This window comes from Oncorhynchus clarkii, chromosome 18 (genome assembly GCF_045791955.1).
Source record: "Oncorhynchus clarkii lewisi isolate Uvic-CL-2024 chromosome 18, UVic_Ocla_1.0, whole genome shotgun sequence".
NCBI lineage: Eukaryota > Metazoa > Chordata > Actinopteri > Salmoniformes > Salmonidae > Oncorhynchus > Oncorhynchus clarkii.
Genome location: NC_092164.1, coordinates 50,705,306 through 50,729,388, shown reverse-complemented (window position 1 = coordinate 50,729,388; position 24,083 = coordinate 50,705,306). Strand labels below are relative to the sequence as shown.

At 42.0% G+C, this 24,083-nt stretch overlaps 1 protein-coding gene across 5 annotated transcripts in view; it reads left to right on the top strand.

Annotated features, from left to right (window-relative positions):
* Positions 1-1,725: 1,725 nt before the first annotated feature.
* Positions 1,726-24,083, top strand: part of LOC139373632 (trafficking kinesin-binding protein 1-like) — a 49,377-nt gene continuing 27,019 nt past the window's right edge. For 2 of the 5 annotated variants that reach the window (XM_071114360.1, XM_071114357.1), the window contains exons 1-5: positions 1,726-2,095; positions 8,440-8,724; positions 8,896-9,090; positions 20,341-20,534; positions 20,839-20,942. In XM_071114360.1, the coding sequence (XP_070970461.1) occupies positions 20,367-20,534; positions 20,839-20,942 (272 nt within the window). In that variant the 5' untranslated portion in view covers positions 1,726-2,095; positions 8,440-8,724; positions 8,896-9,090; positions 20,341-20,366. Of the gene's footprint in view, positions 2,100-8,439; positions 8,725-8,895; positions 9,091-16,356; positions 16,421-20,340; positions 20,535-20,838; positions 20,943-24,083 lie in introns of those variants that run through there. The other 3 variants (XM_071114359.1, XM_071114358.1, XM_071114356.1) reach the window with 3 other exon arrangements.

Sequence of the window (24,083 nt, the reverse complement as noted above, 5' to 3'; positions counted from 1 at the left end):
TAGGCTACTTTACATTAGAACTATCGGGCCTTTCACTCTGTTGCCAAAGTCCGCACACTGCACTCATGATGGACGTTGGTGTCACATTCAGGAAAACCGCTCCTCTGTGAAAGCCTCGACAGTGGCGCTATACTGACGCTCTGTGTTCACATGTGGTACTGCAGGATCCTCCTTTCTCTTAAGACGGGGACTTGATCCTTGATGTAGTCCAAAAAACCACACATAAGCCAAGACCCAAAACAATCCCAAAACGGAATGGATTCTAACAATATGGTGGAAACCACCTAGCCAATCAGAGGTCAAGATAGAGTCATCAACATAGTAGCCATGAATACTACTATGTATACAGGGATGCCTATGAAGCTAAGCAGAGTGGTCCTAGTCAATCCTTGGATAAGACTGGGAGACCAGGTCCTGCTGAAAGTGGAGACTCCAAGGCCCCTGAACAGTGATGGGGACACTGCCCTCCAAAGTGTACCATTCTCCAGATAAGATGTTAAATTGAGTTCAGATGAAGGAGAGATGGGGAAAGGAAACCACTTCCGACTATTGGGACACACTGTTATCTCAGCTGTTGTGAAGGACAGGAAACGAGGGCAGAGGGGAGGGATCAACGTTCTGGATTGAAACTCAGCCAATAGCTGTTAATTTTTCCCTAGAGACAATGGGGCCTCTGTGTCCCCAACTCACAGTTCATCAAACACACACACACGCACGCACACACACACTCACACGCACATGGACCAACAGCAGCAGCAGCAGCATACCACCCTACATCCCACTGCTGGCTTTCCTCTGAAGCTAAGCAGGGTTGGTCCTGGTCGGTCCCTGGATGGGAGACCAGATGCTGCTGGAAGTGGTGTTGGAGGGCTTGTAGGAGGCACTCTTTCATCTGCTCTATTTTTTTTTTTACCCCAGGGCAGTGATTGGGACATTGCCCTGTGTAAGGTGCTGTCTTTCATGGGATGTTAAATGAGTGTCCTGGCTCTCTGTGGTCACTAAAGATCCCATGGCACTTATTGTAAGAGTAGGGGTGTTAACCCTGGTGTCCTGGCTAAATTCCTAAACTGGCACTAATACCATCACGGCCACCTAATCATCCCCAGTTTCCAAATGGCTCATTCCTCTCCCTTGTAACTATCCCCCAGTTCGTTGCTTTAAATGAGAATACGTTTTCAGTCAATTTACCTATTAAAATACCTTGGTTACATTAAATAAAACACACACACAGCTTAGTCAGTTAGAAGAGTGTACCAGTGGGCACGTCATGTGCCTGTCAGTGGGTTGAAAATCAGTTTGGCCTATTTGCGACTGTGGCATAGGACATAGGATATTGCCAAAATGAGGACTTAGATTTTCATGAAGCATGCTTGGGCTATCTACAATCCTTTAGGCATTTGTCTATTTTCCCTCAACATTCACTCATTGCAAACAGAATGTGGGCTATTTCAAAATGGACTATTTCGAACTCATATTAAACATCCAAGCTCATTTTATGATATCATTTTCTTTTCTTTTCAAAAGCCAGAGTTAGCCTCGTTTTTTTACATTTTATCCGTCCATAACCATGTATACGATTTTTGTTCATAGTGGTAGTACTAATTTGATAACAAGGTGGTAGTATTTCTGCTTATTTAAACGATAGGCTTTAATATACATTTATCATCCTGCAGCAGCTGTGGACGTTCGTGACGTCACAGTCGGTACAGTGCGGTCGGTGTTTTTCGGTAAGAGCTGGACGGAGAGCAAGAGAGAGGGAAAGAGAGATAGAGAGAGATGGCTATTGGCATAGGAAAACGAACGGAAATAGAAGAAACGAGTAAATCTGAGATGACCTTAACTCCACAGACATATCCCATCATCTTGATCAACTGACATAACGGCCGTTTTTCCGGTAGGGAAAGTTCCAGTGTTTGACGTTACCGTTTTACGCTTCTTCTCCACACCGTACCCGGGATTTTACCGCGTTCCCTTGCAGCACATATAATAAAATCCCACATTCCACATTTACTACAATAGTTCCCCACCCGGTTGATCTTGATATACGAGGGGAAATCGGCTATAATCGACTGGATTTCTTGAATCCTCATTGTGCGTGAGTAAGCGTTTTTATACTTCCTAACGAAGCATCTTTGTTTACTAACAACGTACAACGTGGCATTGCGGGGTACAATAACGGTTAAGGTATTCTAAGAGACGTTGTATTTTGGTTGTCAACTGGGTTTTTGTGATAACATGTCACCTACACATCGTTGTCTTTGTTTATGCAATGAGAGGGGAGAGAGCACACTGCATCCGCGCACGTAACGTCATGATGTATCCGGGCAGTGGCCACACCCAGCGTGGGTACAGTGCGGATGTAAAGCGGGATGTAAATCATAGCGGGTTTATAATAGGCAGTGGATAGTATATGAGGTAAATGTTGGCCTATGGAGCGGCCTTTTGTGGATCAATGATGTAGACAGAGATGTATGCGGTAGAACTGCTACAATAAATTTTACATGACAGAGAACGATCATGTGTGTTCTATACTAGTTATTTCTACCTGAACACTATGTCCCATCCTGCTGATGCCTGTGGGTTTATGGAACAGTCGTAGGGTCAGCCGATTAATTCTCTAGTGGAGAGAATTGACTGATTACAGAGCAGTGATTCGAGAAGCTTTTCTGACCAATGCCACTTGAACTCCTTGCTCCTACCCCTAGGGAACTGGATCCATTAAACGTTCAAAGGATTAGATAGGTTGGTCTATCATTACTAACAATATGGAGAACAAAAACCTGTAGGGCAGATTGAGTGTCAGTAAATCAGGGGAGACAGGGTCAGTGAGAGTGTGATAAAATGTGTGACTTGTAATCCCCCCTCTCTCCATCTCTTTATTCCTCCATCTCTCCTTAGCTTGGCCCAAAGCATTTTTCATATTTATCCCCCTGCCCAAGCTCACATCAGCTTACATAAACATGGACATGGCTATTACCAGGGAAATTACAGACACATTCATACCATACGTTAGTATTGTGGTGTGTGCGTTTGTTTATGCTTGAGTTCTTGTGCACGTGTGTGTTTGAACAATGCTGTAAGCTGTAATGTGACTGCAGGATCTACCTGTAGTGTATAGGTTTACTGCATAGAGAGAGAGACATCCCAAGGTTGCAGTGTCTCTATGCGTCAGCCTTTATAATATAGGAGCACCACAGAGCCTTTATAGTAACATTATTACAGAGCCTTTATAGTAACATTATTACAGAGTCCTTTATAGTAACAACATTACAGAGCCTTTATAGTAACAACATTACAGAGCCTTTATAGTAACAACATTACAGAGACTTTATAGTAACAACATTACAGAGACTTTATAGTAACAACATTACGGGAGACCTTCATAGTAACAACATTGCAGAGCCTTTATAGTAACAACATTACATAGACTTTATGGTAACAACATTACATAGACTTTATGGTAACAACATTACCGTACCTTTATGTCACAACATTACAGAGCCCTTTATAATAACATTATTACATAGACTTTATAGTAACAACATTAGAGAGCCTTTATAGTAAGTAACAACATTACAGAGCCTTTATAGTAAGTAACAACATTACAGAGCCTTTATAGTAAGTAACAACATTACAGAGCCTTTATAGTAACAACATTACAGAGACTTTATGGTAACATTATTACAGAGTCCTTTATAGTAACAACATTACCGAGTCCTTTATAGTAACAACATTACAGAGACTTTATGTAACAATGTTACGGAGCCTTTATAGTAACAACATTACAGAGCCCTTTATAGTAAGTAACAACATTACAGAGACCTTTATACTCACAACATTCCAGAGCCTTCATAGTACCAACATTACAGAGACTTTATAGTAACAACATTACAGAGCCTTTATGTAACAACATTACAGAGCCTTTATAGTAAGTAACAACATTACAGAGCCTTTATAGTAACAACATTACAAAGCCCTTTATAGTAATAACATTACAGAGACTTTATGGTAACATTATTATAGAGTCCTTTATAGTAACAACATTACAGAGACTTTATAGTAACAACATTACAGAGACTTTATGGTAACATTATTACAGAGTCCTTTATAGTCTCAACATTACAGAGCCTTTATAGTAACAACATTACATAGACTTTATAGTAACATTATTACAGACACTTTATGGTAACATTATTACAGAGACTTTATAGTAACATTATTACAGAGTCCTTTATGGTAACAACATTACAGAGCCTTTATAGTCTCAACATTATAGAGCCTTTATAGTCTCAATATTACAGAGCCCTTTAGTCTCAACATTACAGAGCCTTTATAGTAACATTATTTAATTGACTTTATAGTAACAACATTACAGAGACTTTATAGTAACAACATTACAGAGAATTTATAGTAACAACATTACAGAGTCCTTTATAGTAACAACATCACAGAGACTTTATAGTAACATTATTACAGAGTCCTTTATAGTAACAACATTACAGAGACTTTATAATAACAACATTACAGAGAATATATGGTGACAACATTACAGAGACTTTATAGTAACAACATTACAGAGCCTTCATAGTAACAACATTACAGAGACTTTATAGTAACAACATTAGAGACTTTATAGTAACAACATTACGGAGCCCTTTATAGTATCAACATTATAGAGCCTTTATGTCACAACATTACACAGCCCTTTATAATAACATTATTACATCGACTTTATAGGAACAACATTAGAGACCCTTTATAGTAAGTAACAACATAACAGAGCCTTTATGTCACAACATTACTGAGACTTTATGGTAACATTATTACATAGACTTTATAGTAACAACATTAGAGAGCCTTTATAGTAAGTAACAACATTACAGAACCTTTATAGTAAGTAACAACATTACAGAGCCTTTATAGTAAGTAACAACATTACAGAGACTTTATAGTAACAGCATTACAGAGAATTTATGTAACAACATTACAGAGCCTTTATGTAACAACATTACAGAGAATTTATGTAACAACGTAACAGAGCCTTTTACAGTGACATCATCACAGAGCCCTTTATAGTAAGTAACAACAATGCAGTGCCATTATTGTAAGTAACAACATTACAGCGCCGTGTATAGTAACAACATTGCAGAGGCTTTATGGTAACATCATCACAGAGCCCTTTATAATGGCAACATTTAAGAGCCTTTATAGTAACAACATTAGAGAGCCTTTATAGTAACAACATTACAGAGCCGGTCAACTGCCCGGCACCCTCCACAGCAACCCGCCAAAGCCCCCACCATTTCTCCTTCACCCATGTCCAGATAGCTGATGTTCTGAAAGAGCTGCAAAATCTGGACCCCTACAAATCAGCCGGGCTAGACAATCTGGACCCTCTCTTTCTAAAATTATCTGCCGAAATTGTTGCAACCTCTATTACTAGCTTGTTCAACCTCTCTTTCGCATCGTCTGAGATTCCGAGAGATTGGAAAGCTACCGCGGTCATCCCCCTCTTCAAAGGGGGTGACACTCTAGACCCAAACTGTTACAGACCTATATCTATCCTACCCTGTCTTTCTAAGGTCCTCAAAAGCCAAGTTAACAAACAGATTTCCGACCATTTTGAATCCCACCGTACCTTATCCGCTATGCAATCTGGTTTCAGAGCTGGTCATGGGTGCACCTCAGCCACTCTCAAGGTCCTAAACGTCATCATAACCTCCATCGATAAGATACATTACTGTGCAGCCGTATTCATCGACCTGGCCAACGCTTTCGACTCTGTCAATCACCACATTCTTATTGGCAGACTTGACAGCCTTGGTTTCTCAAATTATTGCCTCACCTGGTTTACCAACTACTTCTCTGATAGAGTTCAGTGTGTCAAATCGGAGGGCCTGTTGTCCGGACCTCTGGCAGTCTCTATGGGGGTGCCACAGGGTTCAATTCTCGGGCCGACTCTCTTCTCTGTATACATCAATGATGTCGTTCTTGCTGCTGATGATTCTCTGATCCACCTCTACGCAGTCGACACCATTCTGTATACTTCTGGCCCCTCTTTGGACACTGTTTTAACTAACCTCCAGATGGGCTTCAATGCCATACAACTCTCCTTCCGTGGCCCCCAACTGCTCTTAAATGCAAGTAAAACTAAATGCATGCTATTCAATCGATCACTGCCTGCCCATCCAGCATCCCTACTCTGGACGGCTCTGACTTAGAATACGTGGACAACTACAAATACATAGGTGTCTGGTTAGACTGTAAACTCTCCTTCCAGACTCAAATCAAGCATCTCCAATCCAAAATTACATCTAAAATCGGCTTCCTATATCGCAACAAAGCATCCTTCACTCATGCTGCCAAACATACCCTCGTAAAACTGACCATCCTACCGATCCTCGACTTCGGCGATGTCATCTATAAAATAGCCTCCAACACTCTACTCAACAAATTGGATGCAGTCTATCACAGTGCCATCCGTTTTGTCACCAAAGCCCATACACTACGCACCACTGCGACCTGTACGCTCTCGTTGGTTGGCCCTCGCTTCATACTCATCGCCCAACCCACTGGCTACAGGTTATCTACAAGTCTCTGCTAGGTAAAGCCCCGCCTTATCTCAGATCACTGGTCACCATAGCAGCACCCACTCGTAGCACGCACTCCAGAAGGTATATCTCACTGGTCACCCCCAAAGCCAATTCCTTCCAGTTCTCTGCTGCCAATGACTGGAACGAAATGCAAATATCACTGAAGCTGGAGACTCATATCTCCCTCACTAGCTTTAAGCACCAGCTGTCAGAACAGCTCACAGATCACTGCACCTGTACATAGCCCATCTGTAAACAGCCCATCTATCTACCTCATCCCCATACTGTATTTATTTATTTATCTTGCTCCTCTGCACCCCAGTATCTCTTCTTGCACATTCATCTTCTGCACATCTACCATTCCAGTGTTTAATTGCTATATTATAATTACTTCACCACCATGGCCTATTTATTGCCTAAACCCCCTTATCTTACCTCATTTGCTCACATCGTATATAGACTTTTTTGTTTTCTTTTTTCTACTGTATTATTGACTGTATGTTTTGTTTATTCCATTTGTAACTCTGTGTTGTTATATGTGTCGAATTGCTATGCTTTATCTTGGCCAGGTCACAGTTTCAAATGAGAACTTGTTCTCAACTAGCCTACCTGGTTAAATAAAGGTGAAATAAATACAAATAATAACCACATTACAGAGCCTTGTATAGTAAAAACATTACAGAGACTTTATGGTGACAACCCCTCTGCCAGCTGCTGCATTAATTACATTAGAACATATATAACCTAGAGGAAATAGGAACCAGTGATTAATAGAGGAAATGTAACATGTTTGGAATGACATTGTTTGAAATATACTGAGTGATTGACTTCTGAATTGATTGATTGTTAGTTAGTTGAATGATATGACTTGAGGAATGTGATGTAGTTTTTAATGAGAATGTTAGATGCTTCGAGGTGTGTGTGTGTGTGTGTGTGTGTGGTGTGACTGTGTGTAACTGTGTGTAACTGTGTGTAACTGTGTGTGGTGTGTGTGGTGTGACTGCAGCCAGCTGTTCAGATGAAACCTCTGCTCACCTCTCTACTCTCTCCATCTGCAGTCTAAAATAGAGTGGTAGGCAGACATGGATATTCTAGTACATCAGCAAAGTACTGTACTAACCTGGTCCTAGATCTGTTTGTGCTGTCTTGCCAACTCCTCACGTATGAAAGTACAAATAGAAGTAAATAGGGGGCCTCCCGGGTCGCGCAGTGGTCTAAGGCACTGCATCGCACTCTGGGTTCGAGCCCAGGCAATTGGCCTAACGTCGTCCGGGTTAGGGAGGGTTTGGCCGGTAGGGATATCCTTGTCTCATCGCGCACTAGCGACTCCAGTGGCGGGTCGCTACGTGCACGGTGTTTCCTCCGACGCATTGGTGCGGCTGGCTTCCGGGTTGGATGCTCGCTGTGTTAAGAAGCAGTGCGGCTTGGTTGGGTTGTGTTTCGGAGGACGCATGGCTTTCGACCTTTGTCTCTCCCGAGCCCACCATAACTACTAACAATTGAATACCACGAAATTGGGGAGAAAAAGGGGGTAAAAATGAAAAAATAAATATATTTAAAAACATTTTTTTGAAGTAAATAGTATCCAGAGTAGAAGCAGTGTCACTGCAGTAGTTAGTAGTTGTGAGTTGCTATGTGCCCATGCTCTGTCCATTGCATGTTTGGTTGGCAGGAGGCCAAGTGCACTGTCAGAATGTTCTAGTGGTCTACTGATTTATAAAGTGTCTTCTGTCTGTCTCTTTCCCCAACATTTATCTAATCTCTCTTCTTCACCCTTTCACTTTCTCTTTCCAACCCCCCTCTCTCTCTCTCTCTCTCTCTCTCTCTCTCTCTCTCTCTCTCTCAGCCCCCTCTCGCTCTTCCCCTCTCTCTTTCTCAGGTTTAGACCTCTGCACCTCTCCTTCCTCCGCAGGTACCTGGTAACCCAGATAGAACTCCAGGTCTGTAGGCACATGGCCCTCCATTCTCTCCCCCAGTGAGAGGTGAGCCACGCTGGCCTCCCCAGCCCCCGCCCTGCCCCCGGACCCAGAGCCAGAGCCCGGCCCGGCCAGCCGAGAGGAGGAGCAGTATGTGAGCCTGCCTGAGCCACCCACCCCACCACCACCATGCAGGGACGCTGAGACCCTCACTGGTAGGTGTGTGTGTGTGAGTGCGTTTGTAAGTCTGTGTGAGTGCGTATAAATGTGTGTGTGCATCTACTAACAAGAATGAGAAAATAGTTATAGGATGTGATGTGTCTCCTGTTTCTGGCTGTGATACTTTTCTCATTCATAAATATGTGTACATATTTGACCCCCCTCAGATGTGTGTAACACTGCTGACCTGCCGGAAGTTGAGATCATCAGTCTGTTGGAGGAGCAGCTGCCGGTGTATCGGTTACGTGCCGACACCGTCTTCGGTTACGACCATGACGACTGGCTACACACACCGCTACTGTCACCAGACGCACGCATCGACCTGACCACAGAACAGATCGAGGAGACGCTCAAATACTTCTGTAAGTGTTTGTGTGTGAGGGCAGTTAAGTGTGCAGTATAGTGTAGGGGTTTTGCTGTTCTAATGCTTGGAGAGATGCCAGGCAGTTTCCACACAGGTTCTAGATCTTCTCTGTTACATAACTCAGCAAGTATATTAGATCTCTGTGTGTATAATGTATAATGTATAATGTATAGGCCGTGGCTCGGGTGGTTGATGTCCTGGAGGGCAGGTAGTTTGCCCCCGGGATGGGTTGGGCAGACCGCACCACCCTTTGGAGAGCCCTGTGGTTGCGGGAGGTGCAGTTGCCATACCAGGCAGTGATACAGCCCGACAGGAGGCTCTCAATTGTGCATCTGCCACCTTGCCATGGTTAAATGCGGTGGTTCGCGCTTTCAGTTTTGCATAACAGATTTCACAACATATTAAGTGTGTTCCCTCAGGCCCCTACTCTACTACCACATATCCACAACCCAAAATCCATGTGTACGTGTGTGTATAGTGCGTATGCTATTGTGTGTTTGTATGCATATGTCTGTGCCGATGTTTGTGTTGCTTCACAGTCCCCGCTGTTCCATGAGGTGCATTTTTATCTGTTTTTTTAATCTAATTTTACTGCTTGCATGAGTTAGTTGATGTGTGTTAGCAGTTGATGTTATTGTTAACACAGACCCCGAAGCAAATCAGGGGGAGAAAAATAGGCTTATTCAAAGGGAACGGATCATAGCTGTTATTCTGAGAAGTAGATGTTCATTCTTCCCTGTCCTCAGTGATTCTCCACAGAACAAAGTGACAGGATGTAATTTATAGCCCCCAACCCTAGCCTGTTGTTGATCAATTAGAATTCCTTGCAGTAAAATTGGGCCAATGGCCAAATAACAAGTGTCCTGTTTCAGGCTCAATGTATAGACTATTCAGACCAATGAGATCTTGCCACATGTAGCTATGAGTCCAGGACTGAAGCCCCTACACAGATTCTAACCAGATGTTGAACTGGAAAACAACTATTTCCATTGATTGTTAATTCCCTATTGACCTCTAGTCCTCTGCGTTGTGGATTATCTTAAAATATTCTTACATGTGGAGTAGAGTTCTATGTAGTCATGGCTCTATGTAGTACTGTGTGCCTCCCATAGTCTGTTCTGGACTTGGGGACTGTGAAGAGACCTCTGGTGGCATGTCTTGTGTGGTATGCATGGGTGTCCGATCTGTGTGCCAGTAGTTAAAACAGACAGCTTGGGTGCATTCAACATGTCAATACCTCTCACAAATGCAAGTAGTGATATAGTCAATCTCTCCTCCACTTTGAGCCAGGAGAGATTGAGATGCATGTTATTAATGTTAGCTCTTTTTCTGAGCCAATTTTCTGAGCCAATTGCAATTTTCCTAAGTCCCTCTTTGTTCCACTTGACCACACGAATGAACAGTAGTCCATGTGCGACAAAACTATGGCCTGTAGGACCTGCCTTGTTGATAGTGCTTTTAAGAATGCAGAACAGCACTTTATTATGGACAGACTTCTTCCCATCCTAGCTACTGTTGTATCAATATGTTTTGACCATGACAGTTTACAATCCAGGGTTACACCAGGCAGTTTAGTCACCTCAACTTGCTCAATTACCACATTATTCAAGTTTTAGTTGGTTTAGGGTTTAGTGAATGATTTGTCCCAAATACAATGCTTTTAGTTTTGGAAATATTTACGACTAACTTATTCCTTGCCACCCATTCTGTAACTAACTGCAGCTCTTTGTTAAGTGTTGTAGTCATTTCAGTCGCTGTGGTAGCTGACGTGTATAGTGTTGAGTCATCCGCATAGACATACTACACTGCCTTTAATCAAAGCCAGTGGAATGTCATTAGTAAAGATTGAAAAAAGTAAGGGGCCAAGACAGCTGCCCTGGGGAATTCCTGATTCTATCTGGATTTCGTTGGAGAGGCTTCCATTAAAGAACACCCTATGTGTTCTGTTAGACAGGTAACTCTTCATCCACAGTATAGCAGGGGGTGTAATGCCATAACACATACGTTTTCCAGCAACAGACTATGATCGATAATGTCAATCGTCGCACTGAAGTCTAACATAACAGCCCCAACAATTTTTTTAGCATCAATTTCTCTCAGCCAATCATCAGACATTTGTGTAAGTGCTGTGCTTGTTGAATGTCCTTCCCTATAAGCGTGCTGAAAGTCTGAAAGTCCACAACTGTACATTTGGCGAAGCATGAACTCAGCGACACAATGTCTCAACGCAGCCTTATAAGGCTGGGTTGAGGGACCAAAATGATTATAATACAAGCATTTAAAGATGCAGATGGTCTCATGGAATTCTTATTCAGTTCAAGGCACTTTGTCAAATGTTTTATTTCTTCATGAAGAGTAATAATCCTTTCTTTACAAATGAAGGTATCCATCGAACCTTTCCCCGTGACAACTATGAACATGTTGCAGATTATACACTTAATAGCATGCCAGTCCCCAGCAGATTCAATGGCGTTTTCACTGTTGAAGGCCAACAGTCCAAGGGAACAAACATTTCCCGGCGGCGCTGGGGACTTATATGCTCCGTCCATGGCTGTGGACACCACCCACCAGTGCCTCGCGTAACTGTGTTGTTGTCTGACTCTTGTTGAATGTGAAGAGCAAGAGAGAATTGCAGGGGGGAGGGTGATGGCTGGGTCGGTTGTCAGTGGCAGGTCGCCGGTTGTTTCTTGGTGCGCACCGGTCCGGCTGTGTGTTAGCGTTTGGTGTAGTCTCTCAGAGCTGTGTCGGGCGTGTCCCCAGTGTCTGTAGTCATGGGGAATACAAAACATACAGTTACAGCATGTACTGGCCAACAACTGTAGTCACACTCACACGCTGTGTGACTTTCCTTTAGTAGTTCTATAGAGAGCGTTGTATAAGTTGAGTTCTTGGCAACCTGGCTCGGTTGTTGGTATCCAGCTACTAAAGGGACCGCAAGATGGGCCGCGCGACGAACTTCCAGCGGTGGCAAGAGGAGGGCGACAGATGGACAATTCTTGATACACACAGGAAGCTGTTGAGTGTAAAACCCGTCAGTGTTGAAGATGGGCAACTGGCTGGCCCTTTTGTAGACCGGCGGACCAATTCAATGTTTTTTTTATAATAATAATAATAGTAATAATGTATTTATTTATTTATTTTGGAACTCAGTCGGGGTCTCAACTTACTGTTGAGAGTTAGAATAATAGAATACACAAGGTGCAATTTCGAAATTTAGTTGTGCATCAGCAGTAACTTAATTAGCCTATGTCAGCTAACATTTTTTAGATTGGCAAGTTTGTCTAGCGGCCAGCTATCTAAACATGGTCGTATTACCAACCTTGCTGGGGCCCACCGATCCTCAGTTATCATATAAAATCTGCAAAAATGTGCCTCCACCCTATGGGAAGATGTGTAGAGTTGCAGGAAATTAGCTTTTAAATTATTTATTTTTCTCTTCGCTGTAACTAGGGGGCTAGCTAAAATGTTTTGCTCACAAGGTGGGGATATGGTAGTGGGTACGCAGACCGAGGAGCCTCTGCAGCCCCTGATATGTTCTGTTTTTTGTTATTGCTCCACCCCCATCACAGTTTCCCATCCCTGGTGTATAATGTATTCCTGAAGAGATATCAAATGGGTCTACACCAGGCCTGGGCAAATGCCGGCTCGGGGCCCGCGGAATCTTGCTCAGATCACATAAAGAATTTGCGATTGTAAAGTTTTGAAAAACGTATTAGTTATTCAAATTAAAAGCCCAATGAATACTCGCCTTTGTGTAATGATTTAATTTAACTCCCACCGCTTGTGGGACATTTATTTTGAAAGCATGTATAAATAACAACTGCACGAGGAGACAGTGACTGACAGGCTGACAAACACATCACAGTTACAAATAGTAGCTAGCTAGAAATTGCAGTTTGTCAAAGATTTCAAGTAAAAGGAAAGTAGACAATGAATGTAGGGTGTTCCAGCAAGAGTGGACATCTAAATATGTATTTATTGAGGTATCAGGGAAAGCTGTGTGCTTAGTGTGCAAAGAGAGCATCGCTGTAACGGTTTTCCTCCTCTTCTGAGGAGGAGTAGGAAAGATCGGACTAATGCGCAGCGTGGTAAGTGTCCATATTTTAATTAAATATACCCGAACACTGAATAGAAAAGAACAAGAGAAATAAATGAAAACCGAAACAGTTCTGTATGATAAAACACAGACACAGAAAACAACTACCCACAAATCATAGTGGGAAAACAGGCTGCCTAAGTATGGTTCTCAATCAGAGACAACGATAAACAGCTGCCTCTGATTGGGAACCATTCCAGGCCAAACACAGAAATAGAAAAACATAGAACACATAGAATGCCCACCCCAACTCACGCCCTGACCAAACTAAAATAGAGACATAAAAAAGGAACTAAGGTCAGGATGTGACAATCGCTGTCTTGAAAGACTACAACTTGTCCCGACATATCCAGATGAAGCATGCAGAGAATTATAGGAATATGTCTTCAGAGCAGAGGGCAAGTGCATCGAAATAATTGCTTTCTCAGTTGTAAAAGCAGCAAGGACTTTTCACAAAACTGCATTCAACAAACAGCCGAATTGCGAGAGCTAGCTATGCACTGTTCCACAAAATTGCTAAATGTAGCAAGCCATTCGCTCAGGGCGATTTCATTAAATCATTTTTTAATTGACTCTGCAGCAATACTTTGCCCCGACAAGAAAGAGCTATTTGAAAATGTTTCCCTATCAAGACGAACAGTGACACGGCGTGTTGAGGACATCGCAGAGAATATGGAACAACAGTTGAAAGACAAGGATTTCACCTATTTCTCCTTGGCCCTGGATGAGAGCAGTGATGCACGTGACACGGCACAGTTGTTGATATTCTTGCGAGGCAAAACCCCAGACTTTGAAATTACAGAGGAGCTTGCTTCAGTGCAGTCAATGAAGGGCACAACCACAGTGAAATATTTATTGGAGGAGGTTAGTAAGTGTGTGGCAAAGCTGGGACAGTGTTTTGGGAAGTTTTCCAGTGTGACCACTGATGGGTGCCCAAATTTGACAGGAAAAAACGTTGACCTTTTGAAAGGATACAAGATCAAGTAGCTGAGCTGAACCCAGGTCAGAAAATGATTTCCTGCATTGCATTATTCATCAGGAGGTGCTCTGTAAATGTGTTCTAAAAATGAGCCATGTTGTGGACACAGTCACTAAAGTGGTAAACTTCATAAGAGCAACATCTTTAAACCACAGGCAGTTTGTCTCACTGTTGGAAGAGACAGTCGGGTCATGCAGATCTCCCCACCACACAAATGTGAGATGGCTGAGTTTGGGGAAGGTGCGGATCTCCCCTACCACACAAACATGAGATGGCTGAGTTTGGGGAAGGTGCGGATCTCCCCTACCACACAAACATGAGATGGCTGAGTTTGGGGAAGGTGCTTAAAAGGGTGTGGGACCTGAAGTCGGAGATTGCTGAGTTTTTGCAAATGAAAAAAGAATAAAGAATGGTTGGCTGATTTTGCCTTCACCGTGGACATCATGGACCTCATGAATTAACTGAATTCCAAGCAACAATGGAAGCCTTTTTGTACATCAGATGTACAGCCTTGTCAAAGCCTTCAAGAGAACATTACTCCTACTGACCCGCCAAGTAGAAGCCAACAATCTCTCCCACCTTCCGACACTACTAGTCTGTTCTCAATCAGATGACAACAATCTCTCCCACCTTCTGACACTACTAGTCTGTTCTCTATCAGATGACAACAATCTCTCCCACCTTCCGACACTACTAGTCTGTTCTCTATCAGATGACAACAATCTCTCCCACCTTCCGACACTACTAGTCTGTTTCCTATCAGATGACAACAATCTCTCCCACCTTCCGACACTACTAGTATGTTCTCTATCAGATGACAACAATCCCACTCACCTTCCAACACTACTAGTCTGTTCTCTATCAGATGACAACAATCTCTCCCACCTTCCGACACTACTAGTCTGTTTCCTATCAGATGACCAGCGGGAGAAGTATACATCACTGCTGCGTGCTTTGAACAGTGAGTTTTCTCGTCGTTTTGAAGATTTCAAAGTGTTGGAAAATGACATGCATTATGTGATCTGAGCAAGATTAAGCGGGCCGTGCAGAGATCAGTCGCTGGCCGCATACGGCCTGGCCTGGTGTAGGCACATGCATCTCTCGATGAACAAAACTTTCCAAAGATTTGTAGTCATGCTCAGAAGATGTTTGTACTGTTTGGGTCAACCTATGTATGTGAACAGACATTTTCAGTGATGAAATATAACAAGTCAAGACACAGATCATCTCTTACCGACTCTCACCTCTCAGCAGTCCTGTTCGTAGTGACGTCAGAAACTACCTGACTTCACTCCTCTAGTCAATGCCCATCAGAGACTTCTCTCCTCACACTGATTAAGATGTTTAAATGTAATGTTGAGTTGTCTCTCTTTCTTGTGCTTTTGTGCATACCCGTTAACAGGAGTTCTGTCCATGGTGCTGAATGCACACTGTTCTTTTCCCTCTGTATAGTTCATTGCATGTTTAATAATGAAAATACCTACCAAAAGGAGAACATGGATGTGGTTTATTTCTGTGCATGTTAAAAAAGTAAAATAAGTAGCATATCTGGATGTGATTTACAGTAGATTTACAATATCTGTCAACACAGTCATACACATGATGTATAATCCTGTAATATGATTCTGGCCTGCTATGGCAAAAATATATCCTAATGTGGCCCTCCATGGGAAATAATTGCCCAGGCATGGTCTACACCACCAGGGGGAAGTCCAATCAATCGTTCTCAGCCTTGTTTTGGTCTTGTGGGATGAGGTGTGTGCGTGTGTGTGTGTGTGTGTGTGTGTGTGTGTGTGTGTGTGTGTGTGTGTGTGTGTGTGTGTGTGTGTGTGTGTGTGTGTGTGTGTGTGTGTGTGTGTGTGTTGATGGAAGTTTAACTGTGATTACATAGGTGGATGGATGCTCTTTGTCCTTGGACAGAGAGGGAATACGTGTGTGTGTGTGTGTGTGTTTGTGTTTACTCTATTGAGATGGCCTGTGGGTGTGACTGGGAATGGAGGAGGGTCTGTCCCTGATTTTACAATCTCTTGGATTGGTTCCCTCTGTCTTCCTCCCCTCCAATCAGGATGCTATCTCAGCTACAGCTCTCACTCAGCAGTACACTAGAGTGTGTGTGACTTTCTTACCTAAGTACTGTCACTGTGGAAAGGAGAAAAGGGAGGGAATGAGAGGAAAGAAGGATGAGGAGGATGGAGAGAATAACAGGGGATGGATGTGAGCTGGAGGACTGGTGCTATGAGGAGGGAACTGAGGGTAACACTGTGTGTGTGTGTGTGTGTGTGTGTGTGTGTGTGTGTGTGTGTGTGTGTGTGTGTGTGTGTGTGTGTGTGTGTGTGTGTGTGTGTGTGTGTGTGTGTGTGTGTGTGTGGGTGTCTGTGGGTGTCTTTGTTTTTCTGAGAGAGAGAGAAAGAGGGTGAGAGTTGTGTTAAGTGTAAACCTGTTTTTCAGTTTGTTGTAGAGAGATTGTAAGACCCTATCATTAAGGGATTTAGTTCTGTATTGTGTAGAGAGAATGGTGCTTCAGGCTCCTATTTGAGATTTGTCTGTAATGTGTTTAAGTGTAGCTTGTTTTCCACTCATAGTTGACTCTCATGTTGTGGCTCCAGAGAAGTAAAGGTTAGTATGTGCATAATTAAGCAATGAGGCCCAAGGGGGTGTGGTATATGGCCAATATACCACGGCTAAGGCCTATTCTTATGCATGACGCAACGCTTAGTGCCTGGATACAGCCCTTAGCCGTGATATATTGGCCATATATCACAAACCCCTGAGGTGTCTTATTGCTATTATAAACTGGTTACCAACATAATGAGAACAGTAAAATACATGTTTTGTCATACCCGTGGTATACGGTCTGATATACCACAGCTTTCAGCCAATCAGCATTCAGGGCTCGAACCACCCAGTTTATAATAATGTTTAATAATGTGTTATAATAGGTTTAAAGAGGAACTGATGGAGCTGTGTGATGTTGAGCTGGTTCAGTGTGACCTGTCTACCCTCAGGCTCACAAACACTCCCTTGCATCATATGTCTCAGTTTCTCAGCGTCTCGATTCATGTTTGTTTTTGTTTTGGTACTTGGTTTAATGACAGAATATCAGGATTTAGGAAGTGTCTGTCTATTGGAGGTTGAGGAAGCTAAAGAAGCATTGCATTTTATGGATGCTCTAGCTCTCTTTAACTGTAATTTAGTTAGAAGTTTATTGTAAAGATGGTTGATTTAGAAGAGGCTATGTTATGTTTTAGTGAGTTTCTAGGTCATTACTAATTAAATTGATAATTATAGTTCTGATCAATATCAGCTTCAGGCCTATTGAGCACATCAGCCGTGTGCGGCATGGAAAATAGTCCCCTTGTCTGAACCCTCAGTGTGTTCCAGGAAAAGTGTACCCCAGTAGTGATGCACGGGTTGACACATAATCTGGGGCAGGTTTAGGGTAATGAAATATTGTGTGGATGAAGGGCAGGTGGCTTGCGGGCGGTCTGAATAAAGAGAAAACAATACCTTAAATCCATAAAGGTATCATTGTTGTGCAATAATATATATATAGGCTACACCTTGAGTTTTTTTTTCTTCTTGTTTTAGGCTATCTGGCATTAGTGCTGAAGCCTAAGCTTACATGTGCAAAATAGCCTACACGGCAATCAGAAAATATTTTTGGTAATGGGCAAAAGAAGTTAACGTCGATCCATGGAGGCAAAAAGGACAATGTGTCTGTGGTGTTAAGTTTAATTCAATACGAGAAAAGCTGCACAATGGAGAGTTGAAAATAAAGACAAGGGAGGGCCAGAAAAGTCCTGTTTGAGGAAGATTTGGTGATTATGTTATGTGTGATGAATGTGAGGCGCAATACATATTTGACAGTCACAAGATGGGGTCTTCAAATAGGCCTATGTCACATCAAGGGAACTGTAGCCTACTGTTCAGATGGGCTAAATGGAAACTGAAATCTGGACACTGAATGTAGGTCTGTAACCTCTCACATAGTCTTAATATTAACTCTGTAGAATTAAGCATTTCTTTCAGTAGAATTATACACCAAATAAATGCAACATTTAGACTGGGAACATGAGTGGAGAAATCTGATTTCTTTCAGCATCTTAAGAGAATGTGAATGCAAATAGATGCCATCTGTAGAGGGGCTTCTTTATCAGCATCATAAAATATGATATTATGATGACATAAAATATACATCCAAACTGAAATCTTATCAGAAACATGTTGGGTCGTTTTCACAGCTTTCTATTTCCTTACAACTGGTCAAACATGATGTCATTTCGAGGTTTTGCACAGAGAATCTTTCAATTTTTTGTTTTGTTATTGAATTTTTCTCCCAGGTCCCTAATCGTCTTTGCTCTGCGAAAAAAGCAGAGATGACAGAGAACATTTTACCCATGGCAGCTACATTAAAGCATTAATTCTATTGATTTCTGACATTGTTCTGGTGAGCAAGGGTTTATTAGTGTTCTAGGGCAACGTATAATGACAGAAGAGAAGCTGCATGTATCTAATTATAGACAAGTTGACTATCAAATAGTCAAAAAATGATGAGCAGAAACGTACATGTACAGCCTTCAGAAAGTATTCATACCCCTTGATCTATTTGGTTGTGTTACAGCCTGAATTCGAGATGGATTACATTGTTGTTTTTTTCTCACCAATCTACACACAAGACCCCATAATGACAAAGTGAAAACATGTTTGTAGAAATGTTTTCATATTTATTAAAAATGAAGTATTCACACTACTGAGTCAATACATTTTAGAATCACCTTTGGCAGTGATTACAGCTGTGAGTGTTTCTGGGTAAGTCTCTAAGAGCTTTCCACATCTGGATTGTGCAACATTTGCCCAATATTATTTTCTAAATTCTTCAAGCTCTGTCAAATTGGTTGTTGATCATTGATCACCATTTTCAGGTCTTGCCGTAGATTTGCAAGTAGATTTAAGTCAAAACTGTTACTCGACTACTCAGGAACATTTACTGTCTACTTGGTAAGCAACTCCAGTGTAGATTAGGCGTTGTGTTTTAGGTTATTGTCCTGCTGAAAGGTGAATTAATATCCCAGTGTCTGGTGGAAAGCAGAATGAACCAGGTTTTCACGGAGGACGTTGCCTGTCCTTTTAAAGAATGGATTTTATTGAATATTTAAAACATACAATCTACTTGCAATGAAGCCGCTCAACATCTACATCACATTAGACATTAGTCTAACAGACTCCCGAACCAGCGACCCATCAGCCACCGGCTCAACCTCCCAACCGCCAGGCCACCAGCCCTCCAAGATCCCCCCCACAGTTCCCCAATAGTATTCCCTTCTTTGCGAGGCATTGGAAAACCTCCCTGGTCTTTGTGGTTGAATCTGTGTTTGAAATTCGCTGCTCGTCTGAGGGACCTTACAGATAATTATGTGTGGGGTACAGGGATGAGGTAGTTATAAAAAATCATGTTTTTTTATTGCACAGTGTTTAATACTGTAGGCCCATGCAACTTATTATGTAACTTTTAAAGCAAACCTTTATTCCTAAACTTAATTAGGCACGCCATAACAAAGGGGTTGAATACTTATTGACTGAAGACATTTCAGCTTTTCATTTTTTGTAAACGTTTCTAAAAACATTATGCCACTAACATTATGTGGTATTGTGTGTAGATCCGTGACACAAAATACACAACAAAAATAGGAAAAAGTCAAGGGGTGTGAATATTTTCTGAAGGCACTATATCTAAATTAGGCAAACAAAAATCCTGCACTCCTCTTAAAAAACAAATTCTTACGTGTCTGACTGTTCTGTATTAGCAGGTTAGTCTCGGGATCGGGCATCAGATTTTCACATTATCACATATAGTCTCTGATAGTTGGGTGCTTGCGGATTGATTATTAGCAATTGCGGGTGGGTGCGGGTAAACAAACAGCTGACCCGCGCACCACTATTGCCCGGTTCTCACTAGATGGCCATGCTGTAAAGGATGAAATGGACAATATCATTCGAATTGATTAGCAAGTAAATTAGTGTAATTTAGGGTTTGGGTTAGGGGTATGGTTAAGGATATGTTGAGGTTATGGCTATTGGTTAAAATCAGAGATCAATGTGTTCTTACTCTTCTCTATAAACAGTGTGTGTCAAGTCAGTTGTGTGTGTATTCTAGCTCCTCTCTCCATCCACAGTGCTATGTGCAGACAGAGTGGGCCAGATGACGAAGACCTACAATGACATCGATGCTGTCACACGTCTGCTGGAGGAGAAAGAGAGGGACCTGGAGTTGGCTGCTCGGATCGGCCAATCACTGCTCAAGAAGAACAGAACGCTCACAGAGCAGAATGACTACCTGGAGGTACAAGTGGGACACATCACAGAGGAGGTGAGAGAGACATTGGGTCACAGGTAGTCATTCTGCACACAAGTGCATGTACGCACACATGCATTTATAATAACTGAGTTAAGGGCACTAGTTCCTCATGCATAAAGCCAGCTCTGTTTTTTGCCAATGTTGCAAAGTTAGGTGTCATTGGTCAATTTTTTAAAATACATTTTGGCTATATTTTTTCAGTAGTATAAACGTGACTTTTAAAGATCCACTGTTATAGGTATTTTGTTTTTGATATCAGTAAACAACACTGAGTGCTAGTGCTGCATCACCAGCTCAGTGATCTGTGTGTTCTCAGGTGGCCCAGCTGCATCATGAGTTGAACCTGAAGGATGAGTTGCTGCAGTTCTACACCAATGCATCAGAGGAGAGTGAAGAGGACTCTACTACTGGCTCACCCACGTTAGTATTGTCTGTGTGTTTACTATTCCTGACTGTCTTTCTCTCTCTGTCTCTCTCTCTCTCTCCCTCTCTCTCTCTCTCTCTGTCTCCCCCCCTCTCTTTCTCTCTCTCTCTCTCTCTCTCTCTCTCTCTCTCTCTCTCTCTCTCTCTCTCTCACCCCTCTCTTTCTCTCTCCCTCTCTCTCTCTCTGTCCCCCCCTCTCTCTCTCTCACCCCTCCTCTTTCTCTCTCTCTCTCACCCCCTCCTCTTTCTTTCTCTCTCTTCTCCCGCTCTCTCGCTTTATCTCTTTCTCCCTTTCAATTCAATTCAAGGGGCTTTATTGGCATGGGAAACACATGTTTACATCGCTAAAGCAAGTGAAAATTATAAACAAAAGTGAAATAACCACAAAAAAGTGAACAGTAAATATTACACTCACACAAGTTCCAAAATAATAGACATGCCATATTATGTCTATATAGTGTTTTAGCGATATGCAATTAGTTAAAGTACAAAAGGGAAAATAAATAGATATGGTTTGTATTTACAGTGGTGTTTGTTCTTCACTGGTTGCCCTTTTCTTGTGGCAACAGGTCACAAATCTTGCTGCTGTGATGGCACACTGTGGTATTTCACCCAATAGATATGGGAGTTTATCAAAATTGGATTTGTTTTCGAATTCTTTGTGGGTCTGTTTAATCTGAGGGATATACGTATGTCTCTAATATGGTCATACATTTGGAAGGAGGTTAGGAAGTGCAGCTCAGTTTCTACCTCATTTTATCTACTCTTGAGAGCCAGGTCTGCCTATGCCGACCTTTCTCAATAGCAAGGCTATGTTCACTGAGTCTGTACATAGTGATGGATTCTTGGGACTAACTCCTAAATTTGGGATAGGGTTAATTATCAGGAATCCTATTGAAATATTTGGTGCTACACCAGAAGTTCATTGTTATCTGTAGGAGGAAGAACTCAACGGACACTGAGAGCTTAAACCAAGTTTATTCTTCCCAAAGGGTCAATGCAGCTGTTCGATCCTCTGGAAGAATAAACTTGGCTTAAGCTTTCAGAGTATCCGTTGAGTTCTTACTCTAATAATAGAATCTAACAATAGTCAAAGCTTTCCTTCATTTTGGGTCAGTCACAATGGTCAAGTATTCTGCCACTGTGTACTCTCTGTTTAGGGCCAGATAGCATTCTAGTTTGCTCTGTTTTCAGTTTGCTCTGTCCAATGTGTCAAGTAATAATCTTTTTGTTTTCTCATGATTTGGTTGGGTCTAATTGTGTTTCTTAGGGGACTCTTCTTCAGGTTCATCTCTCTGTAAGTGACGGCTTTGTTATGGAAGGTTTCGGAATTGTAATGATGGGCGGGGAGTCAGACGTAGGTGCAGGTGAAACGTTTTAATAAAACAACAAAACACAACACTAACATAAGGCAGTACCCCTATACACAAGAACAATACCAACTGTTGAGTGAACATGGGAGAGTGACATATAAAGGGGAGGAAATGATGAAGGTAATGGAGTCCATCGTACGTCGGAGAGGAGGAGCAGGAGCAGACGTGACAGGAATCGATTCCTTTTAGATGGTTTTAGAGTTTAACTGCACTTTTCTGGATTTTGATAATTAGTGGGTATCGGCCTAATTCTGGTCTGAATGCATTATTTGGTGTTTTGCGTTGTACACAAAGGATATTTTTGCAGGATTCTGCATGCAGAGCCTCAATTTGGTGTTTTTCCCATTTTGTGAATTATTGGTTGGTGAACTGACCCCAGACCTCACAACCATAAAGGGCAATAACTGATTAGTATTTTAGCCTGATCCTAATTGGTATGTCAAATGTTATGCTCCTTTTGATGGCATAGAAGGCCCTTCTTGCCTTGTCTCAGATCGTTCACAGCTTTGTGGATATTACCTGTGGTACTGATGTTTAGGCCAAGGTATGTATCGTTTTTTTGTGTGCTCTTGGAAAACGGTGTCTAGATGGAATTTGTGTTTGTGGTCCTGGCAACTGGACCTGTTTTGGAACACCATTATTTTTGTCTTACTGAGATTTACTGTCAGGGCCAAGGTCTGACAGAATCTGTGCAGAAGATCTAGGTGCTGCTCTATGCTCTCCTTGGTTGGGGACAGAAGCACCAGATCATCAGCAAACAGTAAACATTTTACTTCAGATTCTAGTAGGATGAGGTCTGGTGCTGCAGACTGTTCTAGTGCCCTCGCCAATTCGTTGATATGTATGTTGAAGAGGGAGGGGCTTAAGCTGCATCCCTGTCTCACCCCACGGCCCTGTGGAAAGAAATGTGTGTGTTTTGCCAATTTTAACCGCACACTTGTTGTTTGTCTATATGGATTTTACATGTTTTCCAACCGTTTTCCATCTATTTGTATAGCAGGCCCTCATGCCAAATTGAGTCAAAAGCTTTTTTGACGTCAACAAAGCATGAAAAGACCTTTGCCTTTGTTTTGGTTTGTTTGTCAATTAGGGTGTTCAGGGTGAATACGTGGTCTGTCGTACAGTAATTTGGTAATAAGCCAATTTGACATTTGCTCAGTACATTGTTTTCACTGAGGAAATGTACAAGTCTGCTGTTAATGATAATGCAGAGGCTTTTCCCAAGGTTGCTGTTGACGCATATCCCACGGTAGTTAGTGGGGTCAAATTTGTCTCCACTTTTGTGGATTAGGGTTATCAGTCCTTGGTTCCAAATGCTGAAGATGTTAAAGAGTTTAAGTATAGCCAATTGGAATTTGTGGTCTGTATATTTTATCATTTCATGTAGGATATCATCAACACCACAGGCCTTTTTGGGTTGGAGGGTTTGTATTTTGTCCTGTAGTTCATTCAATGTAATTAGAGAATCCAGTGAGTTCATGTATATGTTTTTGCTGTTTGTACTTTGTTATAGAGCAAAAAAGATTAGAGAAGTTGTTTATCAATACATCTCTGGTTTGGACAGATAACTCTTCATGTGGTTGTTTGTTTAGTGTGTTCCAATTTTCTCAGAAGTGGTTAGATTCTATGGGTTCTTCAATTACATTGAGCTGTTTTCTTTTTCCGTAGTGTATTTCTGTATTGTTTTAGTGATTCACCATAGTGAAGGTGTAGGCTCAGGTTTTCTGGGTCTCTATGTTTTTGGTTGGATAGGTTTCTCAATTTA